At 37.7% G+C, this 12031-nt stretch overlaps 1 protein-coding gene and 1 long non-coding RNA gene across 2 annotated transcripts in view; one reads left to right on the top strand and one right to left on the bottom strand.

Moving 5' to 3' along the window:
* Positions 1–12031, bottom strand: part of LOC149098203 (uncharacterized) — a 443460-nt gene that overhangs the window by 104420 nt on the left and 327009 nt on the right. The gene's annotated exons all lie outside the window — the stretch shown is intronic.
* The window catches only part of LOC110040865 (uncharacterized), a 43424-nt gene continuing 34055 nt past the window's right edge, over positions 2663–12031 (top strand). The window contains exons 1-9 of the mRNA XM_089277308.1: positions 2663–2849; positions 3530–3691; positions 4067–4237; positions 4737–4925; positions 6647–6817; positions 7980–8168; positions 8686–8921; positions 9678–9910; positions 10686–10904. Coding sequence (XP_089133434.1) covers positions 2777–2849; positions 3530–3691; positions 4067–4237; positions 4737–4925; positions 6647–6817; positions 7980–8168; positions 8686–8921; positions 9678–9910; positions 10686–10904 — 1643 coding nt within the window. The 5' untranslated portion in view covers positions 2663–2776. The remainder of the gene's footprint in view (positions 2850–3529; positions 3692–4066; positions 4238–4736; positions 4926–6646; positions 6818–7979; positions 8169–8685; positions 8922–9677; positions 9911–10685; positions 10905–12031) is intronic.

A 12031-nucleotide genomic window follows, 5' to 3' on the forward strand; every position in this document is an offset into this window, starting at 1 on the left:
GCTTCACTCGAGAAATCTGGGATTAATTTTACAACGAACAGGTCTATTTTATTCAAAATGGTGCAACTATTATCCTTCCCGGCGGCAGCGATCAAAATGCTAGTTACTGGAGACGCAAAATATTTCGTATTTTTCACTTTTTACAACCTGATATGTTTTTCGTGCGGAATATTCAATGGCTTCGTCAGTGAGAAAAGATGCCCGATTTCAATGCATTTCCTGATGAAACACGGAAGGCTTACCCTAATGAATGCATTAATTGCAGATTACTTTTATGCATCCTGATATGAGGAAAATCAAAGCGGCTGAATCGTTTTGCTTTATAAACGAGATTTATTACTTTCCTCTAGTTTTGAATTCAAACTAAATAATGCAGTGATATCTTCTGCAGTCATATCTTCCATTAGTATATTGATTTTCTATTTGATTATCATGCCAAAAGAAAATATGAAGTTTCAAATAGCCTTTCATTTCTGCTATGTTTGGATCGCCTCAAACTGACATAAACATTCGTCAAACATACTTTGGCACCAATCTTTATGGAGGAAACAACAATTATAAACAACTTATGAAAAGGGGATAAATTTCCAAACGGTAATGACTCCTTTTTATTACCCGACAAGCACAAGCCTTAATTTCCATATAAGGATAAGCCAAATCTAAAGAACATTGAATGGAGGTTATGGCTAAGCGACTATGGTTCAACTTTCCAAATTTGAAGGGTAAATTTGTATTTTTCACGGCTTTTTAGCGTTTTCCCGGCTAAGCGATTTTAAGTGGCACTGTTCAGTTGTTGTCACTGTAAGTAGTTGTTAAGCATGTCTCGGTTCATTTTTTTTAATCGTCAGGCATTTTCTTAGTGTAACTACTTTTCCAGCTAAAAAAAGCTGAGTGTAGGACGGAGCAGGGTGGTAATTAATGAGCATATATTATATTAAAGATACGAGTTTGCAAGTAATTGAGAAGAAGATATGGTAGACGAAGACATATGCGCAAGTTACGGCTAAGCGCTTTTTCTTCAAAATGTAAGACCTGCTGTGCGAGAGGGACAGCGAGCGTTGAAAATTGATTTATTGTTTTGTTTGGTCATCTGGAATAGTACCACCCCCAGTTTACCCAGCTGTACACACGAGTGGGATTATTCCTAATTTCTCCATGTCAAATATGTACACTGACTACAAACGCTAAAGTCTCTTTAATTTTACGACTGTAAGCTTTGTTACAGTAAAAATGCAGTTAGAAAACTAAAAGATAACTTAATTTCCGATTTTCCAACAGATATCAGCGTGTTCGATTGTTAATAGCTCCAAAACGTCTTTAACAGCAAACATCTTCATGCGCAGGAAAATTGAAACAAAAAAATATTTCTTTGCAATTCCTAGCTGCAAACATAAACATGGAACTGATATTACAATAGATTATTTACCGTTAATACACCTGTGATTTTCATCGAGAAACTGAATATTACCATTTTATACAGAAAAGTTGAGACTTAGGAAAGCGTCTATAATAAACAATTCCCGTTATCAATTTCTAAGAATCGAATGTTTTTTTTTTTATAGAATGTTTGAACCAATTGAGCTCCATAAACTTTCAAAAAAAATAATAAAGACCAAGAAGTTTTCTTCAACATTGACAAGGTTAGGCAAAAATAAGTTGCCTCCAAATTCGACTTGTTATATTGGCTATTTTATAGCTTGCAACCTCTGGGACGGACGTATCTAGAAAATGTGACTATTTAACAGAGAATAAGGTAGTTTTGGTTGACGCAATGTCTCAAAAAAGCGAATCGTTCAAATGACTTCCTGTTTGGTTCAATATTTGTGGTCTGTATTGAGATTTTAGACCACTCAAAGAACCAATCAGATAAGACTTGTCAGTTTTTGTTACTGATCAGTGTACATGCCGATAGTATTTTTTCTTTTATGAAACCCATGAGAAATGTTTCGTAGGCATCTACCCTAACTAGAGTCGATCCTCAGTCCCGAAGGTCGTCAATATTTCGAAAATGTCTCTACTGTAACCTGCAATTGTGAAAGACAATATCCAATACGTAAATATGGCGTCAGTTCAAAACATATATTTAGCTAAGCCATTGTTTTGCTTGTCCCACATGTAATGCTAACCGAACTTAAATTTCATAACTAAACGCATTGCTTCTCTGGTTATGAATTTGATAAATAGTAGAGCTTTTGGCTTCCGGTCTAAAGTCTTTAAAAAATAAAGTGTGAAAGCTGGAAAAGAAAAATATATGCCAAAAGAAAGTGTGAAAAAAATGTAAAAACGGCAACTTAAAGAACAAATGTACTAATTTAAAAGAATAGTGAATTGTTTAGGCAACGACTTAAAAATTTAATTATTGAATTGTAGGTCTGTTTTAATCAGCCTATAAAAATGTGTTGCAAATAGAGAGAAACGATTTCGCGTGAAGAACACGAACGGCGTCTGTTAGCCTTGATCGGATGGCAAAAAGTTAAATTGATTCAAATGCATTTCCTTCCTCTGGAAAAAGTTAAAGTAAACAAACTGTTACGCTGCCTGTCTTTTCGCAGTCAGCGGGTTTTGTTGATCCACCTATGTCAATTGTAATAACTAATCATTTCAGGTGTTCGTAAAGTAAACATTAAGGATTTCCGAAGCAGTCAGTTTTTCAGCAGCTTGAATTAGTCACTCGGCTTAAAGGAAGGGCAAAGACGGTTTTTTATCTGGTTCATCCTGGAGGCTATGCTTTAGTCTTGCCTATTAGAATAGAGTTTTACAAATTTGGGCTCTAAAAATGCACAATATCATTACCTGTTTATTTCTGTTTTTGTCTCTAGTGATATTTTGGAATTATGTCTCGGCAGCAGGTAAGGATAACCTGATCCTTTTTTTTTTTTCTAACTTACAGCAACAATCTAAGAAAGAAAACGTTTTGGTCAGTTTCTGGACTGTAATAATTGACATTAAGCAAAAGGGTTTTTCGCGTAAAAGTGCATTGCAAAAGCTTAAAATAGATAGATGTACCACTCTTTTTCGGAAAGACTGAGGTAAGTTTATCGTTTGCTGAAGAAAAACGCTCCGATGTTTTAAAAACTCAGGTTGGTGCCTTAGTCTATTCATCTTCTTAGCAATTCCAGTCGGTATATATGGTCTAAATGATTTAATCACAACGTGAAGAGAATTTTATAAAATACACCTTAGCCTTATTTAGGAGAAATGGATTCGTTCAGGATGTTCCCTGTCAAAAAATGGGCTTTACTTCACCATAAAAGGTTGCTTGACAATAACATATTACATTTGTTGCATAGTTTTCGAGCAGTCTCGATACGAAAGAATTAGTTTAAATTATTTCCTCCTGACTTTATTTCATCTCCTTTACTAGCAAGTTGTGCCATGAAGCTGTTTAACCAGAAGAACACCAAAAAGCATTTTAAATATAAACGTTTAGACGTAGTTAAAAGGTTTTTAACAACCAATCCATAAACAAGAGTTTTATCTTGGAAAAACGGATTGTTCTGTTTTTCTCTGTGTTTTTGTGGCACGAAAGTGGACGGCGGGTGGTCCGAATGGTCCGGTTGGAGTGGTTGTGCACCAGGTATTTGCGCGGGAAATCAGCGTATTCGAACGAGAACTTGCACCAAACCCATACCAAGTGAAGATGGAAAGTATTGTGATGAAGGAGACAGTTCGGAACAAAAGGACTGCATGAGTGAGTATGAATAACAGCATGAGTGAAAATAGATTATTACCTTTTTAGTTTTTATTGTGAAAATAAAATTTTAGTGGCTGAGCTCGAGATTATCCACATATTAAAAATCTACTCTCGTCAGTCAAAAGAAGTGTTGTCAGAGTGGCAAATCCCGAGGAAGCAACTTGGTTCGAAGACCTTGACGAATTTCCGTTAATAATTTTTATACAATAACAAATAAGGGAAAAAGATGCAAAATTTTCGAGTATACCAAAGATTGTCACATCACATGTGCTACATCACATGACACCGTAATGGTGCTTAGCAACGTCTCTGAAAAAACTGCAGGCTCACTTAGGTATTTAGTAATTACTCATCAACACAATGATGTTGCAGTTGACGGCGGTTTCACAGAATGGAGTCAGTGGTCTCTCTGCGAGAACCCGTGCGGGGGATCTGTAGTCAACAGGACCAGGGCTTGTACTAACCCTACACCCACCCCGGACGGGAAGCCATGCTCTGGTGACACGTTTCAAACCAAGCTGGAATGTATTGGGCCGTGTCCAAGTAAGTCTCTGGAAAGCATTGTAGTGAAATCATTCGCCTTCAAATGCGACAGTTTAAGACTAAGGCCCCGTCTACAATACGCCGGAGAATTTTGAAAATGTACCTTTATTTTACGGTTAGGCCTACTGTCCACACTAATCCGTCACGAAAATGGGGCTTTTCGAAAACGCTCTCCAAGCCAGAGGAATTTGAAAACGCTGGCTTTGCTTTTGGATGTTTAATTTTTCTAGCTATCTCCGTTATTTATTTATGTTATTTTAAGATTGATGCCGAAAACCCTTACGTATGTATGTAACAAAAAAGAGAGCGTGAAGGGAAACACTTTGAAAACGGAGCTTTTCGAAAACGATGCATGACGCTACGAAAACTCATGTGATTAACCCCAATCCTCAAGGGCGCACTCAAGCATTTAAACTTTAGGAGTCTTGGACCTCGTAACAAAGCTAATCTGAGATTGATCACAGGCAACCCACACGTGTTAAACTTCTTTGTGTTTCAGCTGGCCCTCTTGACGGCAATTGGGGTTCCTGGACTCCGTGGACACAGTGTTCCCAAACATGTGGAATATCAGGTGGAACCATTTTGAAAAGAACAAGATTGTGCAATCAACCGCCCGCAATGAATGGTGGGAAAAACTGTGTTGGGAACGACACAGAGACGGCGATATCTTGCTTCACACCTTGTCCAGGTTTGACAGTCATTGAAATTAAAATGATTTACGCATGATTTTGTTGCAGGGATCTCGCTTCCCTTTTTTGATTTGTTTATATAACACATTAGAAAATAGCCCAAAGAGAATACGCGCGCTAACTTTTTTTAAGATTTTGTTTCTATAACAAATCAAAATACGAGAATGATTAGCTCTTATTAACCGAGCAGGAGGTCTGTATAGGAGAATCTTGACCGAGGTCGTGGGTGCAGACCGAGGACGGTGAAATCTGTACACAAGACCGAGGTCAAAATTCTCCCATGCAGACCAACTAAGCTAGGTTAATAAGATGCTTATTATATGGCAAACAAGAAAAATTTAATTCGTTTAATGTAACTGGTTTGTACTAGCTGGCATTTTACTTGCGAAAGGCGATGAGCTGAACTTAAATCTGACAAATTTCGCTCGTCCTCTTTACTTTTTTTTTTTTCTCATCAGGCTTTTTAGCACTTCTACTAATATTTTTTGAAGAAAATAGTCAATCCTTTTTTTATTTTAGTGTGCAACTTTTTCACCGCAAAATGTAACCGGTCTAGATGCCAGTCTAGATCGCGATCATTATCGATTTCAGCCAATCAAAAGCGTGATTCTGTAGTTCCCAGTCCTAGTGAGACACAGCCATATAATAATTTGACTTATTACATAAAATTCGAAAGAAATATTGTACTAGCACAAACTGTTTACGTAGGCTGCCCCAACCCTCTACCAGTCAAGCATCCAATTACAATCCATAATGGTGGCATCGAAAACCTGGTCTATCGAGAGTTCCGTTCCAAAGTAACGCCTGCAGATGCGTGCTGTAGCATGCGAAACGTCAAGAAAATTTTAGATTGTTATTCCAAACCATGGGTAGTTCATGTGTTATGTTTGTTGCCGCTGTTTGCATTTTATTTCTTGTTAAATTGAAATGGCCAAAGAACATGAGTCGTTATGAGGCTACTATTTACCTAAGCAGACCAATAATGCGTTTTTGACGTGTTATTCGTCTAGGTAAATACGAAAAATACTGACGCGTTTAACGTCAGACGAACTTAGCAATTTTCTACATCTGGAAGACGCGTGAAACAAACCCCATTAAGCGTCTCAGACGTATACGTGTAACATAAGGCAGACGAACTTGTCTGAACTCTTACAACAGACAGCTTTTCTGTGAACGCACCAGTTTTATGTTTGATGTATTTTATGTCTATGCTTTCATGCCTCTCGTATTTACCTAGACAAAATACACATTTGAGAGGTATTATTATTATTATTATTATTACTTTAATAGGATTCGTACAAGTATAGGTGCTTAACAATAGGACATAAGTCCCCTACTTGGTCAATACACCCACACCCAACCCCCTAAAAAATATCACGAAAAAACCCTTCCCTGACCCGACTAAACTACAAATCAAATAGTCTAAATAACACAAATACAATCTAAAATATACTAATCAACTTAACAAGTACAGACAAAGAAAATATTAACACGGCGACACTTAGGACAAATTAATTTAAAAGAACGAAAATTGTCACCATCAAAAACATTTAAAAGTCTAGTTAAATAAAATGACTTAAGTTTATACATCTTCCTAGGGAAATACGGCCATTATCTGTGGCCTACTTAAATGTTAAAGGGGGACGATTTTATTGTTAAATTGCCAATTCAAATGGCCTGCCTTTACTGCCTTGTTTACACTGGCTTGTTTTACCCACAGTCGATGGCGGTTTCGGTTTGTGGTCCGCGTGGACAACGTGCAGTCAGACGTGTGGGACTGGTTCCCAGTCTAGAAGCAGACCCTGTGATAACCCGACCCCTGATGCTGGAGGACAAAACTGCACAGGGGACTTCACTCAGGCGAAAAGCTGTAAGCTTACGTCATGTCCTGGTAAGCAATCATGATTTGTTCATATTACATTTACACGTTTAGCTTAAGACGGAGATTACTATGAATAGTTTTCCTTTGCATCAATCATTTGTGGGAGAGTATCAGGAACTAAGCCTGTCTTGTTTTAAATAATTTGTTATCATTTAGGAAAAAATGAAAATGGAATGTCTTGAATTGAATATTCAAAAGTAATGTGAAAGTGCCAGTTCATGGCAGCAGCAGTGATTGTTTTATTGTATTCTCAGTCCAAAACCCCTACAAGTTCCCACACAAAAGAATACAATTATTTGATAATTATGTAAACTGCCCAGAAAAAATTAACCGATGTTCAAATTAACATTTTATTTGGAAAGTTTTGCAGCAATATGATAACAGGTGCACCACTACAACCAAGCTCAATTTGGAAATAATTGAACTTAAAACACTCCCGACTGCCAACTGGACTTCGCTTCCGCTTTCCTCTAATTTCAATTTTTCATTCAGATATTTCCAAACTGGACAACGTTTATTCCTAATAGTATATTTACTCATCGCCACTTGCCAGATATTTGCTTTTTTCTCATAATGCTTTCTATCGTTAACGTTATAAAATACTTTGCAGTGCTAATGCCTTGAATGTTAACACCAGCCAAGTTTCCTGGGCTATTTAACAACTAAAGAAGCCTAAGCCGTGTATTACACTGGGATAAAACAAGACGGGCATTTGAGAACACGAGGGAAATGTAGGAAACACGAGCCGCAGGCGAGTGTTTTCTACATTTCTTGAGTGTTCTGTAATGTTTCGGCGTGTGGCGAAGCACACTAACACACGCTTTTTCTTTGTTTTATACTCTGATAAAACATGGGTTTTTGACCAATCAGAGCGCGCGCAGAGTCCATCTATGTTATAATATTATTTGATTTCTGTCGTTCCGGCCTTAATTAATAACATCTTTAGGTGATAAGTTCCAGTGAAGCTCGTTAATTAATAAGAACTAAATCCTGCATGAAGTAAACTTGATTAACCGAAGCTTTATACCAAATTTGTATAGAGTATTGTGTTAACGTACTTATCTTACAAAGTTATTAGGCGGTAGTTAAGTTGAAATAACTTGCATTTTGATGCTGATAAAAAGAGAGGTGAAGAAAGAAACTCTTTTTATGATATCTCATTTGTTAACAGACGCTGTCAATGGTGGGTGGTCAGCGTACTCATCTTGGAGCGCATGCACAGAACCCAAATATTGTCTTCAAGGCTCCAAGAAACGAACAAGAACCTGCACCAGTCCTCCTCCGGCAAACGGCGGTGACGACTGCGCTGGACTGGCAGAAGAACAAAAAATTTGTCCCACACAAGAGGACGGGTGTACTAGTAAGGAATCTGCGGTCCAATGAGTAAACACATGATTACTTGTCACAGTCACTTAAACTGCCACAAGTTTGTACAAGTGGTTCCGTATTGATCTCTAGCAGGTTCCACTTTGGTACAATCGTCGTGCTCAAAAAACGATAGTTCGATGTTTCCTTGTGTTTCGTTTAACCAGTCAAAGTTCAAGAGACATGTTATTAGAGAGCCTTTAGACAACAAATAATTTCATAAATAAACTGGGCATTTTGGATGGCACATACAGATGTAACGGATGCTGATCTTGAACACGAATTTGCTTCTTATTATTATCATTTTCGTTTATATTTCTATATAGATCACTAAATCATTTTAGTTACCATGTATCTTTTAAATAGAATGATGTATCAGGTTTGTATATATTTAATTAATCTCTTTTTAGCTTAGTTTATTTCAGTTTTGCAGTATCCCACAATTAGCTGAAAAGCTAGATCCACGACCACTGCCATCAAGGTTATGTAATGCACTGTGTCAAATCTTTTAGCCTACCAGCCGAACAAACCTGACAAAACTGCAACTGATCCCAAATCCTGGATTGCTACCCAATGTGGTGCAGCTGAAAAGTTCTCAGCCACTGGAGCTTATAAAAACGACATTCCCAGTGCGGTGTATCATGATTCAAACTTTAATTTTATGAGAACTGAGCTGGAAAGCGGATGGTTTGCCGTTCAAATGGTTCCTGATGATAAAGATGATTATGGACAAAAGCAGCTAACCAAGGTTTGTGTGCCATTTAACGATTACCACATAGTAATAGCGATAGCACGCGAAGTGTGATTGGCTAACAAAGGTGTTTAAAACGTAATAACAACAATGATTGAGTCCAGGCACAAAGTTTTCAATGGAAGATGTCAAAGACTTCACATTTATTTTCTGACCGATGTCAATTTGGTCAACTTATTTCGAAAAAACATTCACAGGGTATCCAAACCTTGTCACAGACTATCTAAACCAGAAGCAGAAATTAATGTCAACATTAGCGATAGTTTATTATCGTATTTTAATTGTTTTGCAGCGTTTTGTAGAACTCCTCCTAAAACACATTGACTTACACTTTTAGACAATGCTGCACTCACATACCACGAGATTGGTATGTGGAAATAAAAGAAAAGTTATAGAATGTTTATAACTAAAAAATTAGTTAAAAGATTATTTTGTGAAGCTTGAAGGCAGCAGAACAAGAAAGCAATTCCACCTTTATCATGATTGAGTAAAACCATTTTAGATCATCAATGTGGAGCTCAACTCAACTTTGAAGACAATGAAAGACAGAGTAACATTCTCGGAAACACACATGCAAGCTAGATTTGAAGAGCTGGCTAGAACGGTAACTTTAGCCATTTACAACATCCAGATGAATAAATCGCTGTGTAAAGACTTTGATCTTTTGTGAGCTAATCGTAAATGGCGTCCTTTAGATATTCTTACTTATTAAGGACTTCAAAAGATTTTCACATCCCTTGTATTATTGTGCAGGTATGCTTTGAGATAATCGATCCACTGACTATCGATAAAGTCGTAACCAACAAGGCAACTTACTACACGAAGATCGATGCTTTACCAGAGTGGACCAAGCCTGCCTTAACTGAGAATGTTCCCGCGTTTACCATCTGGATCGATGAGTCACAAGCTCTCAGAAAATACGAGTTTCAGTGTGCAAAATCCGATGAGTATGTGCCGTTAACCGGATATGTGATGAAGGACGTCAGGTGAGAAGAGCAGGTGTTTTCAGTGGAGTTCATGTTTTTTCTGTCGCTCATGCAAACAGAATCATAAACATTTAATAGCACTGCGACAAAAATTTATCAACTGACTAGGGACATGGTCTCTATGGCAACGGATTTCATTATTGCTAATGAGAAAAAGATTGAACGAGCTGAGAGAATGAAGAAACAGTGCCGAAACGGCCAAACAAATGACTCAAACAAATTACTGACTGAACTGAACTGACCAAACAGCGATTTTTTGTTACTATTCGTGTCTCTCGCATTTTTAGGTTTTTAATTATATTATATATTTTTATTCATAGTTTGTAATTCTATTTTCCGAGGGCCACAAGTTTATTAGCCTTTGGTTTTTAAGTGTTAACCCTCCTTAAATAAATTCTTTATTATTATCATCATCGTCGTCGTCGTCGTCGTCATTATTAGTTACATTACACGCGCACCGGTTTTCTTAGTTACTAAAAGTTCAGAGGTACACAACCGATCTGTTCCTTGAAATATCTCAGTGTTCCCCAGCCGATTTCTTGCTGCCTGTGAAATGACTACTCAGCTTGAGTAATCTAAACCTAAGGTAGGAACTTGGTATTTTCCTGGCTTTGATTCTGAGGACGAAATTTGACCCCAACAAATTACAGTGACACTGCTGCTTCGGCTCTTTAATCGGAAGGAAATTAAACAACAAAAAAACAGAACAAGCTAAATAAAAAACAAACGATCGTTTTCTCAAGTTAAGTGTCTTAAAACTACTTTCTCATTTTAGGTTCTCTTACTACACCGAGGGAAATTCGCAGACATTTAAAGCCAAGGGGGATTACTATCTCACAACAGGAACTTTGTTCAAGACGGAAGTAAAGAAGGATGTGATTACTGGCGGAGTGTACGCCACAGGCAATGCTGATTCTGCTACATTCGCAGACATGATGGCTTCATTTGGTTTAGATCCTGCCTCCTTGCCTAGCTTTCTGGTGGATGCTCTGAAGTGAGTTGTTAAGTTTGTATGCTTATCTTATGAGTATTTTAAGCTCTGGGTGGGTATTTTTTGGTCAGTTTAAGAAATGAGAGGCTTACGATTGGGATCAGAGGAACCTGTAGTATGAACTGACAGAAACAGCGCCTCGCTCCTGGGAGAAGAGGATGCACTGTGAGAGGTGACTGCTGTGCGCATGAGTATAACAAAGCCATCTGCTCAAACAGACTTGCGCGTCCAGTCAGAACGTATCTTCAGTTTCTTTCTCCAGCAGTTTGTACCATAGTCTTTACTTTAAGTATTATTTACACGAGGTTATCAGTAGTTCGTATAGCGTGATCATCTGGGTGAAGGTAGTTGTAAAGACAAATGTTGTTGGTAACTGCCGTTTCAACAACCTGAAAGGAAGTCATCTTCAGAGTCAGTTGAATGGTGTTTGTCAGTCGACGGTGTTGTAAGTCAGGTCTGTTGAGACTGATTGAACAGTTTAGCCGTGATGGTATTCTTTTCTGTTATCAACTATTAATTTTACCACAATTACTGCTAATCTCGCAATCTGATTGGCTAATGTGCCGTTGTCGATAACAGTCCAGACCAGGCTGCTCACGTCAATGTGTCGCGCAATGCCTTTTTCAGCTCGCGGTCTGAAAAAAAAATTTCTTTGACGTTGATTTTGTGGTAAAAAACAAATCGAAATGTGGTTAGCGTGGTCTGTACTCTTATCGACAACGAGTACGCGTCATCACTCTTTTCCCAAACATTTTTTCTTATTGTTTCTGCATGTTGAGCGAGTTTGCAAAAAAAATTTTGAAAGGAAAGTCTGACGCGTACAAGTAGCTCATTTGCATAGTGCAGCGCGTACACTTTCAAGTACGAGTTTTCAATTGTCAACAAATCTTGACAAGGATTTCTTTCGTTACCTTTGATATTGTGGTGAAAAACAAATCGAAGGTGGTTTAGCGTGGTCTGTACTCTTATCGACAAAGAGTACGCGTCATTACAGTGATTAAAATTTGTTATGGACTCACGAAGCGCACATTTTCACAATGTTACGACGCGTACTCGTTGTCGATAAGAGTACAGACCACGCTAAACCACATTCGATTTGTTTAATTTATAATGCATTGTTATTGTTGGGA

The sequence above is a fragment of the Orbicella faveolata genome, unplaced genomic scaffold (assembly GCF_042242905.1).
Source record: "Orbicella faveolata isolate gen_17 unplaced genomic scaffold, um_ofav_v1 contig_46, whole genome shotgun sequence".
NCBI classification, from domain to species: domain Eukaryota; kingdom Metazoa; phylum Cnidaria; class Anthozoa; order Scleractinia; family Merulinidae; genus Orbicella; species Orbicella faveolata.